At 50.8% G+C, this 26,650-nt stretch overlaps 1 protein-coding gene across 4 annotated transcripts in view; it reads right to left on the bottom strand.

The window, feature by feature from the left end:
- ABAT (4-aminobutyrate aminotransferase) overlaps positions 1-26,650 on the bottom strand; it is a 719,432-nt gene that overhangs the window by 232,636 nt on the left and 460,146 nt on the right. For all 4 annotated transcript variants that reach the window (XM_069647042.1, XM_069647043.1, XM_069647044.1 and 1 more), the window contains one exon: positions 4,234-4,314. In XM_069647042.1, the coding sequence (XP_069503143.1) occupies positions 4,234-4,314 (81 nt within the window). The remainder of the gene's footprint in view (positions 1-4,233; positions 4,315-26,650) is intronic.

The raw sequence follows: 26,650 nt of genomic DNA, 5'->3' as shown, positions 1-26,650 counted from the left end.
GGCTGCACTATTATTGGCAACATGTACAAAGGCAGGACAATCGGGTCATTTGAAGAATGTGTACAAGAACTGGGAGTAGCGAGGACCGAGAAATATCGTTATGTTCAAATGAATCACTGGCTGTCATCCCGGACCAACGAAGAAGCAGCAACGAGAGACCTTACGCAATTTGAGACTTACCTGATAACTGATCCAGGCATGCATGGGCTGATCTCAAACCTTTACGCCCACCTGAACTCGCAAGGGGAAAGGGTATGCTGGTTGTACATGAAGAGGTGGGAGGGGACACTGGAGATGGAAATTCCGCGCTCCCATTGGGAGGGAACTTGGCGAAACGTTGCCACCTTGACAAACTCCATCCATCTGAAGGAAATGTGGCAAAAAGTTCTGCTCCAATGGCACATTTCCCCGAAGAGACTGAAGGACATGTATCCGACCATGGATGGACTGTGCTGGCGGGGTTGCCGTCAAGAAGGAGACTGAAAACATATCTGGAAAACATGCCCAAGGATTATTTCATTCTGGAACGAGGTCAAGGCGCAAGTGGGGAAAATGGTTCAAGGGGCAGAAGGCCTAGGAGACAGCATATGGCTAGCCGGCATATGGGACCCCGCCCAGAAAACGCACCCTAAGCACCAACAGAAGGTGATTATGGTTTTGGTTGTTGCGGCCTGGCTTGTCATAGCCCAAGGCTGGAAGCAGCAGATGCCACCGACACAGCTCCAATGGCTAAGAAAGGTATGGCACTTTATAGCCATGGAGTGGGTAACATGTAAACTGCGGGGCACCACCAAGAACTTCCATACGAACTGGGGTCCAATTCTACAACATCTGCAGAGTGACTATATGCTCCAATGGTGTCCTCATAACATTCAGATTCTTAATATGTTCTGAAGCCAAAATTTAGTGTCCTTTTCATAAGATTGGTTGTAAAGTTATGTCGTCTCGAGCCCAAGGGAAGGAGGGGGAGGAGGGTGGAGGGAGGGCGCACAGACGGGATGTTAGTAAAGTTGATTCTTGTTGCTATTAAAAATTCAATAAAAAGATATACATTTATTTTTTTAAATGTCACGCAGCAGATAGTGTTAAACTGTACGTGCAGTTTGACCATAACAAAGCCCTCCAGATAAGGAGGGCTAGGGACGGAAAGGGGGGTTACACATCCTGAATCAAAATCCAGGACAATTTTGTAAAGTAATTAAAGAAGTAATACGAAAAGGACATTGAAAGTAGAGCCATACCATTAAATGCGGCAGACCAAATGCTGAACCAGTGGAACATTTTGATGACCATTATATGAGAGTTATCTTTAGTTCTATTAAGAATTGGGGTGTGTTTAAACTCTTTCACTGCTGGTTTAGCATCATTGCAACCATGACTATTTCAGAAGCAATTTGAATACTCCTAGATATCTGTGATCTTGTTGCACGAGCACTCTGGTTTCAGTAGGGGGGATAAAGGCTGATGGTGGATCAGTAGGAACAGGACCAGGGCAACGAGTGTACATTCATTTTCTTTCACTTCCATGCATTCCTCTCCTCTACGCCCACCCTCCCTTTATTCACAATCAATTGCCACGCCCCACCACTGTACAGGTTCCACTGTTCTATCCCATCACTCTTTAACCTGTTCCTTTCCCAAAATGGAGAAGCATGAAGGAACCAGTCATCCAAGTGCTAATCAACTAAAACCCCTCTAATAAATACCACCCCCTGCCAAAGAAGCCAAAATGTTGGTATAGACCCTAGAGGGTTACCCCAAGGCCACAAGGTCCAACTATAAACAGACAAGAATAATACCTCCATTGCAAAGGAAGGTACACTTTGATCAGCGGGCAACTCTGGTGCCTAAAAGTATGCATCTCAGACAACTAGGTATGTGACAGTGTCCCGTGGGGTGACCAGCGGAATGATGTTCAAACTGATATCTGTACAAGAAATAACTACTTTAAGTTCCATGGCAATCAAAACCCACTGAGGCCTTCTTACAACCAAACAAAAAAGACAACTAAGTAACAGCCTAGACTTTACAAGTCAATGGAAACTGATAGCGAGAGGGAGAGATCAATCACAAAAAGGTGCAGAAAAGGTACTTCTCTGGATTGACGTCTTCCTATGTTGATCCCTCAGCCAGCATATGATAATTGGACAACGTTTCAGGAGCAGGATGATCCATCAATCAAGTAACCCTTTCTTTACATCCAGAACCCAGGAATCTGTCCCCGAGGTTTAGCATGATTCAACAAACAACTGGGACAGCCAGGGGCCACCCTTCCTGGCCTCTGCTAGGATCTTGTGTTTGAGGCAGAAGAAGCATGAGGCTAGGGCTGAATCTGCCATGGGTCAACTGCTACAAAAGCAATGGGAGCCACGAAGCGTCAGTGCAGTAGTGGAAGAAACAGTGAAGGGGGGTAGATCGGCTTAGAGGATGCATAGACTTACCTTTAAAAAGAAAGGTATGCACACCTTCCTAACAAACCAACTAGTTACATACCAAACAGTTGCCATGTACAGAAGAGGGTCAGATCTGTGTTATTTTGAATGGTGTTTGTGCACCAGTCACGCATCCATACAGAATTAAAGGTAGCCTTGAACCCTGCCACTCAGTTTCTAAAGCAACCTCTGACAAGACTTCCACCTGTTAGTTCTGTTCTGGACAAAACAGATGCGAGTGTGAAGCCTCCTGAAGAATTCAATCCCTGAATGTCTTGGGAAGAGAGCGAGAAGTTGAGGCAGCATAAGTTGAGGCAGCATATGTATTCGCTTTCAGTGGCAAATTAGTGCGGCATGGCTTGAGCACTGCTTCCATGAGTATGTCCCAAGGATACATGGGTGGTGACTTCTGTGAAGTCACTCATGGGTGTCCTGCCAGATTGGACAGCATCAAATCAACTTGAATAGACTTGGGTAGTTCCACTGTTGCCATCTCTGGAACATATACGAATCAAAGCAAATCTTTCCATTCCACCCAGGTCATGTCCCTCATGGCATCATGGACAGGCAATCTGCACAAAGGAGGTTATACGTGTTGCAAGAAGAGGTCTGCCGATGCAACTACGCAGAAAGCCACCTTGACTACTCAAGATCACACTGCAAATGAATAATGACACCCCCAAGCACATCACAAGCTAACCAGCTATCCATGCGCGGTGCAATCTGATCTTGTGTGGGGGCATATGTCAAACACAAGGGCCATTATAACTGTGCCAAAAAGATCAAGGCCGTGATGAAGACTGTAAATATACAGCAGGGAGAAGGGTAGGTGTTGTACTGTATTCTTTGTAGGTATGAAAGCCAGGGTTTCAAAAGCATCTGTGGCACAACACTCAGAAGTCTGCCACCGGCTCCTCGCTTTAGTTAATCAATTTACCCACGAAAATATATGGAAGTTGAAAACTGCTGACTGTGAAGGCTGTTGCCTTGCAGTGACATGATCACTCTTAGGAGTGGACAGCTATAGCCATGCATCAATTCTACGGCGGCACCTGCTTCCCCAGCAATGCAGACTAAACAGCATTCTGTAGGCAAGGTGCTCATATTTAAATAAAAACAGATTAGATGATTATCTGTCTCCAGGAAGAAGACACGGCTAATGGAAGTGCCGCCACTGGCATCTAATTGATTTTGGCCCCACCCCTGTTAACAGACGGGTACGCAAGTATCCTCGCCACAAACCAGGTAGAGACACCAGTCATTTCCAACCTGCACCCATCAATACCTCGGGTTTCAAACCACCTTTCTCTTCTTACTAACCCTCTCTCGTCCTTGTCTTCAAGGACCACGTGCCTAGAGGCCACCAAGATGCCAGAAGGTGTGCTATATGAGACCACTTTATATTACATTACTGAGGTGGGTAGAGGGGAATAATATGATGGTATTCTCTCAGGATTATTCTGAGTGATAACTGTTAGTATGAAGGCACGGTAATTCAACCCATGTTTACTAAACAAATGCGAACGTAGGAAATATAAAAGATTATGCTTGAACTTTGAAATGACTAATAATTTTTTCTTTACAAGAACTTGCCACAGAATGCAATCATTGAAATTAGCTACCACCACACAGTACACCTGACAGAAATGCAACCCTACACGCTCCAGACCTTTCACTCATTCTCCAATCCAGGCCTCCTAAACTAGTGGACACGAAGCCAAAGGGCATGCTCTATGCAAAAAACAAATAAGACAGCACATTTACACCCAAGACATGGACATGTGTGAACATTTGGACTTACCGCCAGCAGGGACTCTTCTAACTTTGCAGCAAAATTCTCGGGGGGTAAGATTCCAAGAGCAGGACGGTTGATGAACGCACTCTGAAAAGAACCATCAAGAAAACCATATCATCTAAAAGTGCTCCTAAGAAATTACAAATTAAAACCAATAATATTTTGAAGAAATGCTCTTTGCTTCTATACAACACATACATCTGACAGATACTTTTTGTAAAAGAGGTTACTTATACCACTGGGAGCCATAAACACATGAAGGCCCATAAGTATTTACTTTTCATCATTGAAAAACACAATAAATGCAAAAGAAAAGGGATTTGGGATTCCGGCCCTTCTAATGAGCTAAAAAACTTCAATTTTATAACTAACATTGCATACCTGTAAATAGTCTGATGCTCGTATCTGCTTACATTCACATGCTTTGCATAGGCCGACATTTAGTGGTTGGTGTGTATTATTACATGACTTCTTTCTCCAAATCAAAAAGGGACAACAACAGGGCATGTTTGTAACACTACCCTACTGTGGCATGTACTATACCCATGGTCCTTCATGCATCAAGGTCCTCAGATTGTTTTATCTTTGACAGGTTGCATGAAGTGTGTAGTAAAAGGATGAAGAAGTGCATGTTGACTATGTACCTTCTACTCCCAACGAGTGGAGAAAGGGTGGGTGCATGTGAGTCTAAGCAGATACAGCATCAGAAAGACAATTACAGGTATGTAATGTTTGTCTTCTGAGGCTTGGGGATCTGCTTAGAATCACATGCTTTGCATAGAGTAGTGAGCAGTTCCAGGAGAAGGAGGTGGGTTCTTAGAAAAGACCTACCATTCAAGGGGATTTGAATCTGTTCGTGTTGGGTTGTTAGAAAGAACATAGGCAAACACATGTCTTAACCTCACTTGTAGTTTGCACTTAGTGCCATATACTAAACAAGTTCAAACACATATGTCAAGTCAAACCGGTATATTGATCATTTTAAAGCAAAATGTATTCATACATCAATAAATCACCGTATAAATAAAAACATATACACCTTATTCTTGTGCACTTTCCACAAGGCACAAGTAAAGAGACACAAACATTTGTCTACAATTCAACAAGCTCTTTGTAGGGCTAAATAGTGGGGTTAGTACGTGACACTTATTATGTACGTTAATTGACTTATGAGTACATCACCCACGTTGTAATTTGTCAATGAATTACTTTTAAAAATCTTTCAGCAAGAGGCAGCTAATGCGGTCTCTATTACAGTGGGACAGATTCCTTTTTGTGTCCGATGGATATGTCTACATATGTTTCGGCTAGGTTTGTGTTTAGGCACCATCGCTGGTGACTATCCCTCTTGTTTTAGCCGTCTTCAGGACAAGATATTTCTTCGATATAGATGAAACATTCATATATTCCCCAACATTTCTTATCTCATGTTCCCTGGTCAGCGTTCTTGGTCGGACATGAGTATCATGGTTTTTTGTAGAAGGGTTATTTTCCTTTCTGATCAGGGGCTACTTTGTTCAGCTGCCCGTGTTATTTTCTTCCACTTATGGAGACAAACATTTGTATCGCCTTTTTACATATCGATCTTGCCAGGTTTCAAAGTGGTCGCTGTCTATTTCAGTGCCCTCATGGTACCGATATTACACCGTATGCGAGTGAGCAATAGAAGGATAAGGATACGGAGACAATAAATAAAACCTGATACCGACAAATAATATTGCTGGGTAAGAATACGAAGAACCCATAATTAAGTTCAAAACCCTCTGCATTGTCCACAAGGTCTTCTGGGGCCTGGGACCTCATTACCTTCATCTCTCTCTTCCTAAATACCTTCCCTCTCGAGCTCTTCGCTCTTCCGCCTCCAACTCCCTCAGGGTTAGTCGCTTCTCCAAGCAGCGAGTTGGTTATAGATCTCTCTTTCTTCTGCTGGAGCCTCCCTCTGGCACAGCCTCCATGCCTCTCTGAAACTTGAGGAGAACCATCTCTGGTTCCGGAAGCATCTCAAGACTTTCCTCTTTGCTTCTGCTTTCTCTCCTCTGCCCTGCTGATCTCCTGGCTGAATCTGAAACTGCACTGGTTACCTGGCTACCCTCTGATCTCAGGCCAGGTCCACCCGCAGCCAGTTGCACACCTGCACTGCCCTCCTGGCAACCCTGCACTTGGGCACCGTTTCTATATCCCTACAGCCCCTACTAGCACTTGCCACCAGGTGGCTGCACTTCTACTTATTGCCATATTTATTTTACTGCTATCCTATGTACCACACTTTTCCCCCACCTCTCTCCCCTGCACTTGCACTTGCGCAATCTCAATGTCACCTGGCCTAGTAGGATCGCTGTCTCTGTCTTACCTCCGTTTCCCCTACCTTGCCTCATCGCACCTTGAAACACTTGTGTATAGGCGTGTTATAAATGCCATATCATATCATACTTACTTATTTAAGAAGATATCCTCTGGAACTTTGACTTTCCTGCAAATGAAACCTAGCTCAACCTGCCTAATGCTGGCTCCTAGACCACTAGGGTCTCTCTCTTGCCTCAGGGAACTCATGCAATAGACTACAGGAAAGACTGGATAAGAAAAGGATTCTGTCTTGAAAGTATAACAAGTGTATGAGTACTTACTTGTCAAAGAGTTAGTATTGTAACTGAATCCCTGCAATAGAAAAATTACAAAGTGTCTAAAAGTTATTACATACCTTTAAGTTGCTGGATGCTCCTTTAAAAAGTATATAAATTGCTAACTCTGAATAGTGTTCCACATTCTAAAAAGTAATCCGTGTTGGTACTGCTCTATCATTGCTTAACTGAATGAGTGTTAAAGCTTACCAATAACCAATCTGTAGCATTCATCATTGCCTTGAGCACCTGCCTTCACTGACAGCATCTTTGTGTACCCACATCGAACCAACAAGACTTTGCCTTGCCCCGGCAAACACCAACTAGAACCACTGGAAGCCATTGGGTCATGCACCAATTCAACTCAACAGTAACAGTCTCAAACCAACTTGGTTGCCAAACTGCACCTGTTGGACCCTTCAAACTAGAACGCCTCAAACACCAAATGTAGCCGCAAAGAACAAGTTACTTTCTTACCTGGTAACGTTCTTTCGATGGGATGGTCCGACGACGTATTCCATATCTATGACATGTAATCACCACAGCTGTGCTGCTTCGGAAACTTTTTTCAGCGTCTGCGTCCTGCGTCGATGACCTCCTCCGACGTCCGACGTCATCCGATGTGATAAGTAGGACGCACGACGCCCGTAGCCTCAGTTGTAGTTTTTTCCCCCAGAACGTGTGACATTAGTCAACTGCCAGTCAGACACAAAGCCTTACGGAACGTAAGCTGCAATCGCAAAAGAAATTCTGCAGCGGGGAAGGCAGGGAGGGAGCGATATGGAATACGTTGTCGGACCATCCCATCGAAAGAACGTTACCAGGTAAGAAAGTAACTTGTTCTTCGAGGGGATTGGGTCCTCCGACGTATTCCATATCTATGACAGACTCCCAAAGCAGTACCAGAGCAAGGAGGAGGGAAAGAATTTAGAATAAAAATTTAGAATTGCCAATCAAATAGCAGAGCAAAGGACCGCCTTGCCAAAGGCCAGATCCTGTCCTCGGATGGAATCGAGGGAATAGTGACGTACAAATGTATGTACTGAAGCCGAGGTGGCTGCATCACAGATGTTGCGAATAGGAACACCCCTCTGCAGGGCAGTAGATGCAGCCATACCCCTGGTAGAATGGGCCCGCAAGCCAGCCGGTGGGTCCTTACCCGCCAAGCGGTAACACTCCGAGATGGCCAAAATAATCCAGCGAGACAAAGTCTGTTTCGTCTCAGCTTGCCCCAAACGCTTTCCAGCGTAACCAATAAAGAGTTGATCGTCCACTCTGACCCGGGACATGCGTGAAACATAAAAGCTTAAAGCTCTCCTAGGATCAAGCCTATGGAGCCTCTCCTCTTCCTTACCAGGATGCGGAGGAGGATAGAATGCCGGAAGAACAATCTTCTGGGCCAAATGAAATTCCGTCACTACCTTCGGGAGAAAAGAAGGACGAACTCTAAGGACAACCCTGTCCTTGTGAAATAACAGTGAAGGGTGGCTTAACTGAAAGTGCCTGTAACTCACTCACTCTGCGAGCGGAAGTAACCGCAACTAAAAACACAGTTTCAAGAGTTAACAGCCTCAAAGGGCAAGAATGTAAAGGCTCAAACGGAGCACCCATAAGAAACTTAAGAACAAGGTTTAAATCCCAACCGGGCACCAGGAAAGGTGACTGAGGGAACACATTAGTGAGCCCTTTCAGAAACTGTGAAATTAAAGGGATTTTAAAGTAAGAACACTCTTCAGACGAGCGCTTAAAGATGGACAGCGCCGCCAGGTAACCTTTAATGGTACCCACTTGCAAGCCCCTGTGGGCCAAAGAAAGTAAAAAGGACAGAACCATGGGGATGTCACATGCAAAAGGATCCACATTCTGAACTCTGCACCAGTCGCCGAACTTACGCCAACGGCAACGGTACAGAGACTTTGTTGCTGGCCTTCGGGCCGAAAGCAACACCTCCATCACGTCTTCAGGGAGGTCCCAATCCTTATACCTCAACCTTTCAGAAGCCAAGCGTGAAGGTTGAGGGATCTGACCTCTGGATGGAGAACCTGACCCCCCTCCTGTGAGAGCAGATCGTCTCGGTAGGGAAGACGACGTGGAGGGCAGATGGACAAGTCGAGAAGGTCCGGGTACCACGTCCTCCGAGCCCACGCCGGAGCAATGAGGATCATCCGGGAACCGAACTTCCGTAACCTCCGCAGCACTTGCGGGATGACGGGGACTGGAGAAAATGCGTACAGCAGCGGGAATGACCACTCCACCACGAACGCGTCTCCTAAGACTCCTTTTGGAGGAAATTCCCGCGAGCAAAACCTTTCGCACTTCCGGTTGACACTGGAGGCGAAGAGATCCACTTGAGGGGTCCCCCAAAGGGCGAAGATCTCCAGGAGAATCTCCTGAGCCAACTCCCACTCATGAGAGATCGTGCTCTGCCTTCTCAGAGCGTCCGCCGTCACGTTTTCGTCTCCGGCCAGATGAACTGCCGAGATTGAAACTTCCTGCTGGATGGCCCAGAACTCGAGCTGCATCGCCTCCCTGCACAGAGGAAGTGACCCTGCCCCCCCCCCTTTTTGTTGAGGTAGTGCATGGCCACTGTGTTGTCCGTCAGGATCAGGACACTCTTTCCTTGCACAGTCGGCAGAAAAGCCTTCAGGGCTAGCCTGACGGCCCTCAGCTCCAACAGATTGATATGGAGTCTGGACTCCGACGGAGACCAATGACCGCTGACTGTCAGCCCATTGGCATGAGCTCCCCATCCCGTGAGGGATGCATCTGTCACGATCGTCACCTCCGGCCAGGGAAGCCAAAATGGAGCCCCCTTCATCAAGTTGCCTTCGACGGCCCACCACAGAAGGTCCCGGCCGACCGAGGGCGGCACCTGAACCGGGTCCGACATCCTGCCGGAGGACTGCGACCATTGCATCTTGAGTGCCCACTGCAAAGATCTCATCCGCAGGCGAGCCTTTGGCACCAGAAGAATGCAGGATGCCATGAGGCCGAGCAACCTCAAGAACTTGAACGCTGGGAGCGTCTGGGCAAGTTGAAACTTGTGCACCATCTGCTGAATGTGAACAGCCCTCAGCTGGGGAGGAAAACACTGCCCCAGGGAAGTGTCGAGCACTGCTCCGATGTACTGGAGCCGCTGTGTTGGCGTCAAATGGGACTTCTTTAAATTGAGGGAGAAGCCCAGCCTGTGAAGGGAGTGGCAGGTGACGGACAGATGATCCAGGACTTGCTCGGGAGAGCTCCCCTTGATCAACCAATCGTCCAGGTAGGGGTAGACGTGAATCCCCCTTGCCTGAGATGCGCTGCCACCACCACCATGAGCTTGGTGAAAACCCTTGGGGCGGAGGTCAATCCGAACGGCAGGACCCGAAACTGAAAGTGCGAGTCGCCAACCGCGAACCTCAGGTACTTCTTGTGCTTGGGATGGATCGGCACATGGAAGTAAGCATCCTTGAGGTCGAGAGACACCAACCAGTCCTGAAGCTGAAGGGCCTGGAGGACTTGAGAGAGAGTAACCATCTTGAACTTGTCCTTCCTTAGGAGTTTGTTCAAACCGCGCAAGTCCATGATGGGTCTCAATCCCCAGTCTTTCTTCGAAATCAAAAAATAAGGGGAATACCATCCCTTGTTCCTCTCCGCTACAGGCACCAGTTCTATGGCGCCTTTCTCCAGCAGGGCTTGAATTTCCTGCGCAAGGAGCGGATCCGGACTCTGCAAAGAGAGGTTCCCCGGTGGATTGTCGTGAGGCCTGTGCTGAAAGGGAAGACAGTAGCCGTGGGTTATGATCTCCAGAACCCACACATCTGAAGTAATGGCACGCCACTCTACAAGATGCTGCGCCAGCCTTCCCCCAACCGGCGAACCATGGGGCATGGCCTCATGACTGAGTAGTAGCGGCTGCGGCGTTACCTGAGGGCAAAGAGGCAACTGCCCGAGCGGCCTTGGCACCACGGGTACCCTGCCGTCCACCTCTGGTACCCCTGCGTTGGCCTCTTTGACTGCCAGCTCCTCTCGCTTTACTGAAGGACGAGTAATAGCGAAAGGAACCACCCCTCCATTGCTGTCCCCTAGGACGAAAAGGCGGAGGTTGGCGAACTGCAGCGCCCAACGACGTCGCTGCAGCTTTTGAGGTCTGCAACCTCTCAAGGCTCTCGTCAGCCTTGCTGCCAAAAAGGTGTTCACCGTCAAAGGGCATGTTGAGGAGCCGGGACTACACATCAGGAGCAAACCCTGACTTCCGCAACCACGCAAACCTGCGTATCACGGTGCTCGCCGCCATGGAACTGCTGACGCATTCAGCCAAGTCCAAACCCGACTGAACGGACTCACACATGGCATCCTTACCATCCTGGACCATAGCAAGGAAACCATCCCGTTCGTCCCCTTCGGGAATATGTTCAGCCGCTAACGCAACACAGTTCCACAGAGTGTGTGTGAAACGAGACAAGGCGCAAATGTAGTTGGCCGCCTGAAGCGCCATACCACCAGAAGAAAACACTTTCTTCGCCCAGCCATCAAAACGTTTGTCGTCCCTATCAGGAGGGATGGTAGGGTACGACGCCTGCTTTGCCGGGGCCGTGGCCGCCTGCACCACCAAACTCTCCGGAGTGGGGTGCCTGGTCAAGTAGCAGGGGTCGCTACTGGCTGGACGGTATTTTCGCGACAAGGACCTGCCCACCGCCGGGAGACTCTCCGGAGCAGTCCAAGCCGCCGCCACCCTTCTCTGTAAAGCCATATGGAACGGCAGTACCGGGTCAGTTGGGGGACCAACATCAAGGATGTCTGAGATCATCCTGCACAAACTCCCCTGGGGGAGCAGACCATCCCAAGTACTCAGAAACCCTAGCCATAAGGCGTCGGTACGAGGAATCGGCATGAGAGCCAGGCTCAGGCCTACAAAACTCCACCTCCGGAGAGGTGTCCAGTCCACTGGCATCATGCAGTGACTGCCTCAAATCGTCAAACTGACTATGGCCTGAGACAATTTCATCTGGAACCCGACTAGGAACCAGGCCATCAGAATCCTCATCCGCCTCTGAAATATATTCCAGGTGGCGAAAAGAAGGCACCCGAGAGTGCTTGCTCTTAACCAGAGCCTTCCTAGGGGGTTCCCCTGTGCCACGGGGTACCTCCGACACCCCGGCCTCGAAAGGCATCGAGGGCGTCGAGCGAATCGGCGCCGGCGTCGAGAGAACAGGCATCGGCGCCGAGAGGATCGGCGTCGACGTCGAGTAAATCGGGGTCAGATGCAGCGCCGCCAGCATCAGCGGCGTCGACACAGTCCTCGAAGCCAGAGCTCCGAGCGTGTCCTTCGACGACCTGAGCGTCGACGGCTTCGACGACTTCCTCGGAGCCTCGAGAAAGCCTGTCAATGCCCTCGACGCCTCAGACGTCGACGTCTTCTTCGAAGACATCACAGGTGCACACGGTCTCGAATGCGTCGAGGACCGGGACCTCGAACGGGTATGTCGAGAACGAGTTCCCCTTGTCCGAACGGGACCTCTCCCGTGACTCGTGCTGACCACTCTTGCGAGCGGTGTCTCTCGACCTCGCACGACTGACCCCACTCGGGGGCGCGATCCGCTTAGTACCCTGCGACTCAAGAATCGCCAGCATTTTCTTCCCGAAGGAAGCCCATTCCTCTGGCGTCGCACGGCTGGTGGGGTAAGCGACGTGCCGGGCAGAGTCCTCCGAAGAGGACCTGGAAGACGACCGGTGTCGGCGCTTCCGAGAATGCCTCGAAGAGGCTGAGGAGTGCCGAGACCGACTCCTAGAAGGAGACCCACGAGACTTCCGACGATGACGCGGAGAGTCTCCTCTCGAATCATCCGTCGAAAGCCCTGCAGACTTCGACTTCCGGGGCTTGGACACCCGACCTACTGACAACTTCTTCTTACGTTCACGTAAGGCTTTGGACGTGAGCGACTGGCATTCGATACAGTCATCCATGTCGTGGGCCTCCCCGAGGCACCAGAGGCAGGCGTTGTGCGAGTCCGTCACCGACATCTTGGACCCACACTCCCCGCACTTCTTGAAGCCCGGACGAGGGGTCGAAGACGAAGTAGAAGACATCTTCACACGCAGGATTTTCACAAAAACTAACAGGTTCAAAGAACTGAGAAGAACAGAACTCCAAAGAGTTGAGGCGTTAACCGAGATTCACGAAGCAACACGTTCGCGGAAAAGACGGAACTAAGGCTACGGGCGTCGTGCGTCCTACTTATCACATCGGATGACGTCGGAGGTCCTCGGCGACGGCGCATCGACGTCATCGACGCAGGACGCAGAAAAAAGTTTCCGAAGCAGCACAGCTATGGTGATTACATGTCATAGATATGGAATACGTCGGAGGACCCAATCCCTTCGAATAGCCCGTTCTGTAACACAACTCATCGCTGGATCAAAACAAATTGTTGCATTGCTAACTCGGCTTGACAGCAAGTCAAGTGCAAAGAGGCCCAGTTCAATGCTGTCGTACCACCCAAGACTAAGAATAAGGTACTGTACAAAAGGCCCTGTCCTTCTGGTTCACTTTTGGATCATAGTGACTTAGAAGCCTCTTATTAAGTCCTTTTCTTAAAAGAAATATCATTTGAACAGTGACATTGTAGCAATTTCTTGCCTGATCCTCTCTGTTCAAATACCCATAGTGCTATTCTATACCAACTCTGCGCCTTCTGTGTTTTCTTACAGGCGTGGGTTTCTACTAGATAGCGTTTTTCATTTTAATTCTATAATTAAAAGACCATATTTTGATATAACTTTGATTTGGCATTTTTAGTTTGGACCATTGTACTTAAGTGGTTTGGGTTGCTACAGTTAACACGTGACTCCTCCTGGGAGTATAACCTACCCATGTTAACACAAAAGAGGTATTTCCATTAGGCTGCATGGGTTTTAGGTGCATGACTGGGATCACTGCTAGTCTAGAACTACAGTGGTGCGGAGCAGGGCGTTTAGGTACTACTCATCCTTGTACTCCTGCAGAGCACTGGTGATTTCGTCACAGGTGGATATCACCTTGATTTTCTGCCAGAATAGACTACGAGAGCTTACTTGGGCAGCCTGACTGGCGTCTTGGTTGCATCAGGGCCATTTAAAATGAGGCAGCCAAATTATCAACAGGCATTCCCAAGAGAGAGATCCTGTCCCTTCAGAGTTGCATCGCCCGCGCTGGGTGGCTGCTGAACTGAATAAAGTTAAGGTGCTCTGTGAAAGTCCATGTACCTTTTCAGTTGTTTGGATGCCATTCTTCCTAGAGATGGTGTCCAATTACATCCTTAATCCCACTCAGCGCTCCAGCTCCACTCATGTTATGTGATCCTACTTGCTGCAAAACAGTTCCAGGTGGCACAACCTTTTCGGTTTTGAGACCTAAGCTTTAGAATTCTCTTTGCTCCAGTTTCAGTCATCCCTAACCGTCTTGCATTCAGGAGGCCCCTGTGTCATACAGCCTACCATTACCATGAGTCCCAATACCATGAGTTCAAGCACCCCTGCCCCCTTAAATACTCGTCCCTTCAATCCCCCTGCTGCTCACTGACCATCACACATTCAGACAGGGCGGCAGCAGCAATATGGCAGTCATGGGTATCGCAGGAGGAAAACGGGCACGAATGGTCACCCGCGGTCTTTGCGATCTCTGTTTCATTGGCAACTACCATGGCGCCTTGCGACAGTTCGCTGTAGCCCCTGGTACAGGGTTGTTCCGCGTCACGTGACTAGAAAGTGCCCGTCTACTTTAACGAAACGGAACACGTGACGCGGAAGCACTCAGAGGCTCCCCGTCATGTTACACTGTGGCGTGCATCACCTGACGGCCCGGCGCTGTTATAAACAGCGGTTACACGTTTACACGGTGCTTCAAAGCTGTTTTCTGAAAGCACTGTTTGGCGTTCTCTGGTTGTCTCGATTCTTGGTAACGAACTATGGACTGCTTAACGGACTCCTTCGCCTTGCCCTTGGATTACGTTTGCTTTTGGTATCTTGGTCCTTCAACTCCTGGCTTTGTGCACCGGTTCTTCTCTGGATTTTCCCTTGGACTGTGTTGATGCCTTTTGACTACTGACCCCGGAACGTTCTTGGATTTCTTACAGATTGTCACTACACGCACAGGTGTTTATTGTGAACCTCCATCCAACGTGCCGACCTTGTACTCCACTTGCTGCTGCCTGTCACTCATCGCAAGTGTAGGAAGGAACAAGTTACTTACCTGTAACTGTTGTTCTCCATCATGGGTCTGGCATGGATTCACATGCTCATGAATATTCCCCGTCGTCAGGCCGGGATTCCTCGGTATAGAAAAAATCAGTATCAGTTTTGTTTCTGATCCGTCTTTCTCAGTAGTAACCAATCACTGGTCTCTGGGTCATACTGCCCCCAGCCAATGACTGCCCTCTCCCTAAGCCCCTCCCCTGGCAGCCATCCTCAGATTTTTGGTAGCACGTGAAGTGGCAGTATGACCAAGTGAAGAGCCGCAGAGGGGTAGGCGGGAGGGTTCGCATGTGAATCCATGCCAGACCCATGCTGGAGAACAACAGTTACAGGTAAGTAACTTGTTCCTTCTCCAGCATGGGGTCTGGCATGGATTCACATGCTCATGAATATAAGAATACATAGCAGTATACACATGCACAACCACGGGAGATGGCACAAGGCTCAATATCAAGCAATACAACAACTCAACATTAAGCAACTCTTACCTCCTCACCAGGCTCACCTTAGGCGAACAGGTTACGCAGCACTGCCTGGCTGACTCTGGACTCCTCCCTGGAATCCCGGTCGATGCAGTAGAATCTCGTGAAGGTGTGCGTCGACCTCCACGTAGCAGCCCTGCAGATGTCGAGCAGGGGCACACCAGACAGGAACGCCGTAGTAGCAGCGATCGCTCTGGTCAAATGGGCTCTCGGACGGCCGGGCAGCGGTCGGTTTGCCAACCGGTGACAGTGCATGATGCAGCCGGAGAGCCATCTGGAAATGGAAGTCTTCGAGAGAGCCTTCCCTTGATTCACAGGTCCAAAGTTCACAAACAGCTGTGATGTCTTCCGGAAACTCTTCGTGCGGTCCACGTAGAACTTCAGTGCTCTAGCCACATCTAGCGAGTGCAGAGTCCTCTCAGCCGGCAACGAAGGCGACGGGAAGAACACTGGAAACACCAAGGGCTCGTTGAGGTGGAAGTCCGACGGCACCTTGGGCAAGAAGGAGGGGTGCGTCCTCAGCACCACCCTTGTGTCGTGAAAAGTCAAGTATGGAGGCTTGCAAGACAGGGCCTGGATCTCTCCCACTCGTCGTGCAGAGGTGATGGCCAAGAGGAATTCTGTCTTCCACGACAGAAACTTCAACGGCACGGAATACATAGGCTGGAATGGGGCCCCCCATGAGCCTAGTTAGTACCACGTTGAGCTCCCACGCCGGGGCAGGGGCCTTCACCGACGGGAATGATCGGAACAGTCTTTTCATAAATTCCTTCACCAGACGATGAGACCACAAGGACGCCCGTCCTGTAGTTCTGGTGTAACGTGAGACGGCAGCCAGATGTACCTTGATGGAGGCGTGAGATAGGCCAGCCTTGGCCAAAGACAGTAGGTACGGCAATACTTGAGGGGCCGTAATCCGCAGAGGGTTAATCTTCTGTGCACGTCACCAGACAGAGAACCTCTTCCATTTGTGTCCGTAGCACTTGAGAGTTGAGGATGCCCTGGCCTTTGCAAGAACCTCTCTGCAGTCGGCCGGGATGTCGTATCCTCCAAACTCTAGTGCTGCAGGAGCCAGGCCTGCAAGTTCAGCGACTCTGGTTCGTGATGAAGAATGGCGCCTCCTTCTCTGGAGAGAAGATCCACGTCCGTCGGTAGCTTGACTGGTGTGGACGCTGACAAGTCCAGAAGGTCCGGGAACCAGATCTGCCTCGGCCACGCCGGTGCGACGAGGATCATCCTGCACCGGGACCTCTTGAGCTGGTTGACGAGCCGGAGTAGCAACGGCAACGGCGGGAATGCATAGAGGAACAGGCCGTCCCAGGGGAACGAGAAAGCATCGCCCATGCTCCTCGGTTGGGGAAACCTGCTGGCGAACCTCCGGCACTTGGAGTTCGCCGCCGTCGCAAAGAGATCGATCTGGGGTTCGCCCCATCGTCGGACGAGTCGGTCCACTTGATCCTGGCGCAGTTCCAACTCGTGGCACGAGCACAGCTCCCTGCTGAGTGAGTCGGCGATGGTGTTTTTTATCCCTGCCAGATGAAAGGGTACCAGAAACATCCCTTGTGCGATGGCCCAATGCCACAGATCCTGGGCTTCCTTGGACAGGGCAGGGGATATGGTTCCGCCCTGCTTCCGAATGTAAAACATCGTGGTGGTGCTGTCGGTGAAGATCCTCACCACCTTGCCCTTGAGGGACGGAAGGAAGGACCTGAGGGCCCAGAACACTGCGCGGAGCTCCAAGATGTTGATGTGGAGAGTCTTCTCCTCCGAGCACCAAAGGCCTCTCGCGTGGAGGCCCCCGGTGTGCGCTCCCCAAACTTCCAGGGAGGCATCCTTCGTCACCGTCACCTGGTGGGCCGGGGCTAGGAAGCCTGTTCCCGCTGTCAGATGAGCGCGGACACCCCACCATCGTATCGCCTGACGGAACGTTTCGTCGAGCGAGATCCTGTCCTCGAAGCTGCCCGTCGTCTGGATCCAGTGGGCGTCGAGGAATTCTTGCAAGGGCCGCATCCGAAGTCTGCAATGGGGCACCAGATAAATGCAGGAGGACATCATTCCGAGGAGGGCCTTGATAGACCTCACTCTGGCCACGTCTGTGGCCAGTAGACGTTGCACCTTTCCTAGGATGGTCCTTATCCTTTCCTCGGACGGTGAGGCCCGCCGTGCCACTGTGTCGAGCTGTGCTCCCAGAAACAGGGCGACTTGCGACGGGACCAGGTGGGATTTTGGAAAGTTGATGGAGAACCCCAGGTCCGTGAGCAGCTGGACGGACCTCGCAGTGTGTTCCACGGCGAGCTCCCTTGTCCTTGCCCGTATGAGCCAGTCGTCCAGGTAGGGGTAGACGTGGATCCCCTGCAGGCGCAGCCGTGCCGCCACCGGTGCTAGGCACTTGGTGAACACCGTGGGTGCCGATTTTAATCCGAAAGGGAGGGCCTTGAACTGGTAGTGCCGCCCTTTGACCACGAACCTGAGGAACTTTCGGTGCCTCTTTAGAATAGGGATGTGGAAGTAAGCATCCTCCAAATCCAACGACGACAGGAAAATCGCCCTCCTCCAGCTGTCCCAGCACATGCTGGAGGGTGTCCATCCGGAACATCTGTGCCTTGAGGTATAAACAGTCGTCGCAGGTCCAGGATGGGACGCCATCCTCCTGTCTTCTTCCTCACGAGGAAGTATCTTGAGTAAACTCCGGAGCCCCAAAGCCTCTTCGGGACGAGCTCGATGGCACCTTTCCTGAGCATCGCCCGTACTTCCAACAGCAGTTGAGGGACGTGATTTTCCTTCCTGGTCACGGGAGGAATGCGGGGGCACCTCTTCTGGAACTCGAGGGCGTGCCCCAGGGCCAGGGCGTCCAGCACCCAACGGTCGGTGGAGATGGACTCCCACACGCCGACGAACTTCGTCAGCCGGCCTCCCACCGGGGTGCTTCAGCGGGGGCCCGACCCGCCGGACGGTTCAATCCTGCTTGGAGGCCGCTTTGCCACCTTGGCGATGCCGGCGGGATCCACCTGACTTGCCGCGTCCCCTGTAGGCCTCCTGCGACGAAGACCTTGCCGCTTGATGGTAAGTAGAGAAGCTGCTGCCGGCTCCCTTGGAGGCACCCTGTCTGCCTCCGGAGCTCCGAAAGGACGGCCGTCGCTGTTGGAGCACCCCCAGTGCACGGGCCGTCTCCGTGTCCGTCTTGATCGCCTGAAGGGATTAATCAACCGCCTTGCCAAAAAGGTTGTTCCCATCGAAGGGCATGTCCAAAACCTTGGTCTGAACGTCCTAGCGGAAATCCATCGCCCTGAGCCATCCTCGTCGTCTCAGGCAAACGCTGTTGCCCAACTGACGGAAACCGGTGTCGGCGATGTCCATAGCCACCGTAATGGCGTGGTCCGAGGCAATCTCACCTTCCTGCAAGATTTCCAGGGCCTCAGCCCTCTTGGCATCCGGAAGGAAGTCCAACAGAGGGGCGATCTTAAACCACAACTCCCTGTCGTAGCGGGCTACGATGGCCAGGGCGTTGGCCGCCTTGATGGTCGTCGCTGCAGATGAGATGACCCGTCGTCCCATCGCATCCAGTTTCCTACCCTCGCGTCCGGAGGGGAGGTTGAAGTCGAGGCGGATGCCCCCCCCCGCTTTCTTCTTGGTCGCCGCCGAGACGACCGAGTCCGGGGTAGGTTGCGCTCTAAGGCACAAGGGGGCAGCGTCGGGGACCCGGTACTACTTCTTGTACCGGTCCCTCTTCGCAGGAGCCGTGGCAGGGTTCTTGAGGAGGGCGAGCCCCTCATCCCAGATGTCATCAAGAAATGGTACGGCGAGGACCGTCTTCCTTTTAGCCTTGCGCCGCTGGTAAAGGAACCCCTCCTTCTTCTTTTCCTCGGGGCAGAGCTGGAAGAGCTCGGATGCCCTGGAGATCATTGCATGGAAGGATCCAATCTCGTCGGGCGGGGACGCCCGGGCAGGGGGCGACGGGGGACACGTCCCGTCGTCGCCTCCGTCGTCATCCGTCGTAGTCGTGTCCGTGCCTGTATCATCCCCGTGGGTAGTGGACCGGGGGGAAGGCAGAGAAGGCCGCAGAGGCGGGAGAAGAGGCCTATGATGCGTCCTCCTCCTCTTAGGCGGTGGGCTCCCCGAAGGTCCTGGCTCCGGATCCTCCGTTGGGTCTGGCTCAGGCTCCTCCGTCGAGGAAGGGACAACCTAGTCCTTATCTCAGAGCATAAGGACTGGATGGCTGACAAAATGGCCGCCGAGGTGTCCTGCGGCGCCGGAAACGATGGGCGCGAGGGCTCTTGAGGAGCCTCGTCTGCGTCACCGTCGCCCTCGTCATCGCCCTGGTCGGGATCCCTCCCGATGGGCTGTGTCTCCTCCACGACTTGGATGAGCTCCTCTTCAGAGGTCGTGTCCGTATCCACGACGGCCACCACCCCCTCCCCCCCTTTTTCCAATGAGGACTTCGTGGGGGTCTTCTCGATGGGCCTGAAAGACGACTCCCTCCGCGGTGCCAGGGAGACTCTGGTACCTGAGGGCGCCTCCACTGGTGTAGCCTCCACAGGCTGAGCCAGGGCCGCGGCGACATCCTCAATCGAGGTCCTAGCAGGGTGAATCACGGCCAACGTCACCTTCTGTACGCCCGGGGCCTTCACCTTCGGGGGAGGGTCTGAGCCGCGCTCCCCCTCTGCTGGAGTCTTCGAGATCGACCGGGGCCTCTCCAGAAGCTTCGCCGGGTTCTCGGACTTCCTCTTACCCGAGCCATAGCGTTGGCTCGTGGTCGATGGCGCTGGGGAGGGTGCGCCCTGCCGGGCAGCCAAGGAGCCCGACCGTTCGGCGCTCCCGGTGCCCGCGGACTCGCGGTGCTTAGCCTTTTGTTGGGCCCCTGTCGCCGGAGCACCCTCACAGGACTTAGAAGACCGCTCGGACTTCTTCTTCTTCTTCTTCTCGCCTGGTGGGCTCTTAACTTCCAGCCAGTTGGCGAGACGGAGGTGGCGATCCTTCATGGTCCGCTCCGACATGTTTCCACAAAACACGCAGTCCTTTTCCTTGTGCTTCTTTTTTTTTTTTTTATTTCACATTTATAAAGCGCTCACACAGCCCGCAGGCATCTTGTCCTCATGGAGACAGTAGAGGCATAACGAATGTTCGTCCTCCTTGAAAACGTTCTGAAGCTGGCATCCAGGGCAGGTCCTGAATAGCTTCCCGGGCGATAAGCTCCCTTTCTCCTGGGCCATGTCCGGGGTAGGCCTCAGAACTTCTGGAATCCTCCAAAAGCGTAACTCGACGAAATCTTCACCCTTGAGGGGCATAGAAAACTCCAAAACGGATCCCCGTTGATCGGAAGTAGAAACAGTGGAGCTTGAGGCTCTTTTAACCGGAAAAATGAGAAAATCTCCTGAAAAAAAGCGCGAAAACGCAGCAAAAGCTCGAGAGCTAAGCACGAGGACTCCCAACACTTCAACGTGCAGTAAAAATCTGAGGATGGCTGCCAGGGGAGGGGCTTAGGGAGAGGGCAGTCATTGGCTGGGGGCAGTATGACCCAGAGACCAGTGATTGGTTACTACTGAGAAAGACAGATCAGAAACGAAACGGATACTGATTTTTTCTATACCGAGGATTCACGGCCTGACGACGGGGAATATTCATGAGCATGTGAATCCATGCCAGACCCCATGCTGGAGAACCCTCCTGCCTTGAACACAGGGTATGGTTTGAGACCCCCACCCCTCAACCTCTTAGGTAAGCCTTGCAGTGATTCTCTATACACATATATTCTGCCCATCTTAAACCTGTTGTGCTTAACCCTTGCTTGCCTTACAGCGATCAGGGGATTTCCGGCGTTCCTGGTTCCTGCACCTTCGGCACTCAACACCTGTGGCTTCAAGGGTCGCACAGGGAGTCATTTTCTGTCCTTTCTGTGCGTCACTTGGGGACGGAGATTCCATAATCTGCACGACCATCAAGATATAACACCCTGACATGTTTTTTTCAAAATTCTACTATAACCCTGCTGTCAGCATGCCAACAGCTGTTTATAAAAACACCCATAGCCATATATACAGGTAAAGACCTTCCCTCGTCGAGCAGTCTGAGTGTTTATCCTGTACAACAAACTAGTCGCTACCTGATCCTCCATGTATACACAGGCTTCATCGAAAAGGTCAATTTTCATGCCCAGGAGTGTGAAGGTAAAGTCAGAGGAAGTTGCATTAAGTAGCCATTTGCCTCGTCTGCTAAAGGGTATATCCAATAGGTCAGTGCATGAACATCTGAAGACTGTGTGCTGCTCTTGCTGTCAATATCAGGAGCAGTGCACAGTCGTGATGGAGGCCAATGAAAGACAACAGTCCCACAAGAACTAGTGGGAAGGTGGTATTAATTGGCATAGTTCATGCACAGCAACATTAGAGGAAGTGATGTCAGAGGACATGATGACAGCAAAAAGGACAGCAGAGGATGTGACGTTGTTATGGCCTCTTTAAGAAAGACGCACTGTGACGCAGGTGCGTTGTGCAAATGAAAAAGGGCCTCTCACGTCCGGTACACAGTTAGTGCACAATCAGAGCCCAGTGAGTGTGGTCATTTACGTCCTGAGGGCCCTGGCAGATATTGGGTACCGACAGGACCCAACAATGGCGATGAGGCGGTTGGGTGAACCAGGCGGAGGCACCTGTTGAGCCCCGTACCTGTGTGTGCAGGCTTCATTGGACAATTGGCGTTTTGACCACCTGCGAGGCTGTGCATGTTGTCCTGAACGACACAGCCCAGCGGTTGCAGCAGAGTGACGCTGCCATGCCATGGAACAGTTCACACACTATCATGGTGAGCAGGTCTCTGTGGTCAGCCCTGGGCCCAAGCAGGTGGTGAACCATCAGAAGTCCTGAGCACAGAGCGGGGGATACAAATTATGAAAAGAACCAAAGGGAGAACGGCACGGACAGTGCAGGAGGTAGCGGCTCCTCACAGAGTGCTTGTGAGCCTCTCAGGATTCCTGGACAGTTAATTAAGGATTTGCCCGCAGCACTGAGGAGTGCAGTGACTGTACCTTCTGCACACATAGGGTGGGCACAGCTGCTGGCTCCAACATACCGTGAAGGTGTATACATAATGCACAGCTGCTGAGTAGTTCTATTCATCAATGTAATTGGTGACTTTTTCCTGTTTGCCAAAATGGCTGATGAGCTTGAACATGCACTGCGTGCTGGTAGAATGCTGAGACAAGGTTCATATGTGCTCTAGCAAATTAGGAGGAGGAAGTGCGGCAGCAGCTGATTCAAGGTTGTTTCTCAGTGAAAATGAGGAGACCGATTCTACGGGAACCTGCAATCACACTGTCGAGAATTCTGGAACTGGGCAAGTCCCATGAGCTAGTTGATGTGCTGGCGTCCAAAATGGATGCCACATGAAGGCCATAAAGTTAAAAGACATGCGAGCACTGGGAAGGCAGCAGACGGTCAAGAAAGGTACATGGTTCAAGACAGAAAACACAAAGACAGTGATGTGCCCGAAGTGTGGCTATGACCTGTCACATTCAGTAGATTGCCCAGCGACGGGACACACGTGTGGTAGAGGTGGCATTGAAAACCATTTTGCAAGGGGATTTCGTACCCCAATGCCTGCGGTACAACCCAGGGAAAATGCAACAGCGATTTCAAACAAGGAAACAAAAGGTTGCACAATTCGAGCCCGCTGAGAAAGTACACCTGTCAGTCAGGGGAAAGGATGAGGACGACTTATTTTTTATTTTCAGTGTCCTGGAAATCGGGAAAAAAAGAAAACGTCAATCAAAGTGTGTGGTACGCATCCATGATACAGATACTCCTGTTCTCTACACCGGTGTGTTATCGAATGTGATGGCCGATTTTTACTACAGACGTAGACCCCCGTCACTAGAAAGCACACAAGTATGCATATTCACATTAGGTGGAACCAAGCCATGGCTGCTGGAGGCATGCATGTTTATTTGATCTGTACAGCATGAAGGAGAGAACATTAAGGCCAGACTCTATGTAACGCAAGTAAGCAAGGACACACTACTTGGTTGCGCAGTGGTGGAGGCTCTCAAAATTGTGAATTTTGAGTTTGGGGTCTACATTGAAGATGTGCAGTGGCTCAATAAACGATCCAGTGACATTTTCTCAGGCATTGGAATGACGAATGGTGGCCCCATCCGTCTCCATATCGATGAGACGGTCCATCCAGTGGCTCTTAACCACAGACGCATACCCTTTCACTTAAAAGAACATGTAGAACAAGAGCTTGAAAAACTGGTAAACCTAGACATAATCGAGCCAGTGAACGGTCCCACCCCATGGGTGTCCCCAATTATAGTGGCACGCAAGCCCAAACAACTGAACTTTGTCAAAATCTGTGTGGACATGTGCCTCCCAAACAAGATAATCAAAAGGGAGAGGCATATCACACCAATGATCGACGACGTTGTGGCTGAACTGAGAGGAGTTGCATTTCTTCTCAAAGCTAGATCTACGAGCTGGCTATCAGTTGGTTTTCCACCTTTTTCATCACAATGTTCACAACTCACAAGGGACTGCACCGGTAGAAGCGGTTGCGTTTTGGGAAATCATCAGCTGTAGAGGCTTTTCAAAACTCAGTGAGAAGAGCCCTTGCTGGCATACAACGTGCCATCCACATACGTGATGACATCCTAGTATTTTCCCGATCGGAGGTGGAACACCTTGAATGGTTGGAGAAGGTGCTGGAAAGAGTGCGATCATTGGGCCGGACTGCACAAAGAAAAGTGTGTATTTCTGCTGAAAAGGCTAGAGTTTTTTCAAGAAGGAGGTATCTCAGTGGATCCCGCTAAAGTTAAGGACATTGAGAGTGCGAGACCGCCGAAAATGTGTCGGAGGTGCAGAGTTTTCTAGTTTGGTTGCCTATTGTGGAAAGTTCATTAAGGATCTTGCCACTCTGTCCAAGCCCCTTAGTAATTTGACAAAAAAAGAGAATCAATGGCAATGGACACCGTTGGAACAAACATCTTTTGACAACATCAAAAGCACGCTCACTGCAGAGAGCACAATGGCGTTCTTCGACCCTGGCCGGAAGGATGCAAGCCCATTCAGTCTGGGAGCAGTGCTGACACAGACTAACAGAAGGGGGGAGGTCAAGTTGTGGTGTATGGAAGCAGGGCGCTGTCGGCCACTGAACAGCGTTAATGGCAGATTGACCATGAGGAACTGGCCATGCTGTTGAGCTGCAGGCATTTTCATTTGTGTTTGGGTAACCCGTGACTGTGGTAACTGACCACAAACCCCTCATTCCCATTCTGGCAGGTTCATCGTCAAAGCCCTCAAAGCCACTCGCGGGAATAGAAAAGTGTATGTTAGCCCTCCAAGTAATACAACGGGACATCGATTTATTGCCCAGAGTACGATAATGCGGTTGACTACCTGTCCAGACACCCTGCCCCTTGCATCACCAAGTCTAATGAGGAAGAAAGCTGGACGGAGGAAAACGGTTTGGTCACAGAATCGACCATTCCGAACTAGATGTCGTTGAGTGAAATCAAGGAGGCATCGGGAGATAAGTGCTTCCAGATTATGAGAGACGCTGTCACAAGTGGAGAGTGGAAAGGGGTACTAGCAAACCTGGACAAACTCACAAAATACCGACAAAACGGCATTAGAACAATTGTGGCGAGTTAAAAATTCGCTCACATTCAGAGCGGCTGGGGTACTACTGCGGGGATCCCGGATGGAAATACCCATGAAGCTCATACCAAAGGTGGTTGCGTTGGCACATAATGGGCACCAGGGAACAGCAAAAACAAAGGCTCGCCTGAGGGTGAAAGTCTTGTTCCCTGGGCTGTAGGAAATAGTTGATGGGTTTGTGAAATCTTGTGTCTGGTTGGCGGCCCCGGCGCAGAAGGAGCCTTGCACAAAAAGCTGCAGGCCCTGGGAAACCGTGCATTTTGACTTTGGATCAACCAGCAGGGACATTCATTTTCTGGTGGCAATTGACTAGTGGTCAAGATACCTGGATGTTGAGTGTGTGGATTCCCTGGCACTGACGGATGTAGTTCCAGTTATGGAAAAAAGGTTTTTGCAACTCATGATTTCCCAGAGGAAATATGTTCTGACAATGGACCCCCGTTTCAGGGAGAACCATTCTTTTAATTTCTCCAATCTTGTGGCATCAGTCATAGAAAGATTAGCCCAAGATGGACCAGGGCTAATGGGGAGGCAGAATGATTCATGTCACCTTATACAAGGATTTTCATATTGCTCATGGACAAGGGGCGTGCCTAAAAAGGGCCTGGTATCAATTCTTGCTCGAGTATCGGACCACACCTCATTGTTCTATGGGCGTATCTCAGGCAGAGGTGCTGTTTCAAAGGTGCCCCAGAGGTCGGATCCCAGACCATGAGTGTCAAAGGCCAGATTAGATTGATGATCTAGCTGTCCTGTAGCAGGGAATAAAAGCTGTTGAGAATGAAAGAAGATTGTGTGACAATCAGCTTATGTTGGGCGATGCAGTTCTACAATCCCAACATCATACAAGAAAAAATCTCTCTCACCTATGATCCTGATCCTTTCCAGGTGGTGGATGTAAAGGGCCCCATGATCACAGCGTCTAATGGTCGGAAGACGGTGACAAGGAACTCTAGTTTCTTTGGAAGGTTCGGGAGCTTGTCACAGGAGGAGGACAACACAGATGGAGCATTGACGTATTCTCCAGAATTCCTGGGGAGTAATGACGGAAACTAAAGCGACGGGTCTCCATCAAGGGTGGAGGACTCTGTCCCCGAAGTACCTGGGGATGGAGATCTCGGAGAGGAAACAATGCAGAAAAAGGAGGAAGGACAGCGATATCCTCTGCGAGCCTCGAGAGGTCGTCCTGAATACCTCTGGGACTATTGTGTTAGGTGGCTGAACATTCCTGACAAACTAGTGCCAAGTTAATTTCTTATGTTTGCAATGATATATTGTTCACAGTTGTATTTTATTCAGCGTTATGAAAAAGGAGGAGTGCAAATAAAAGGGGCCTCACATCTGGCACAAAGTTAGTGCACGAGCGGAGCCCAGCGACTGACAAACTGTTGGAGTCATCATTTACGTTCTGAGGGCGTAACAGACGACTGGTTGCCTAGATCATGTCTTGAGGGTTGTTTGC

The sequence above is a fragment of the Ambystoma mexicanum genome, chromosome 2q, assembly GCF_040938575.1.
Source record: "Ambystoma mexicanum isolate Mex_15411 chromosome 2q, UKY_AmexF1_1, whole genome shotgun sequence".
Classification (NCBI taxonomy): Eukaryota; Metazoa; Chordata; class Amphibia; order Caudata; family Ambystomatidae; genus Ambystoma; species Ambystoma mexicanum.
The sequence above is the reverse complement of the archived record's forward strand: the minus strand, read 5'-3'. Positions and strand labels throughout refer to the sequence as shown.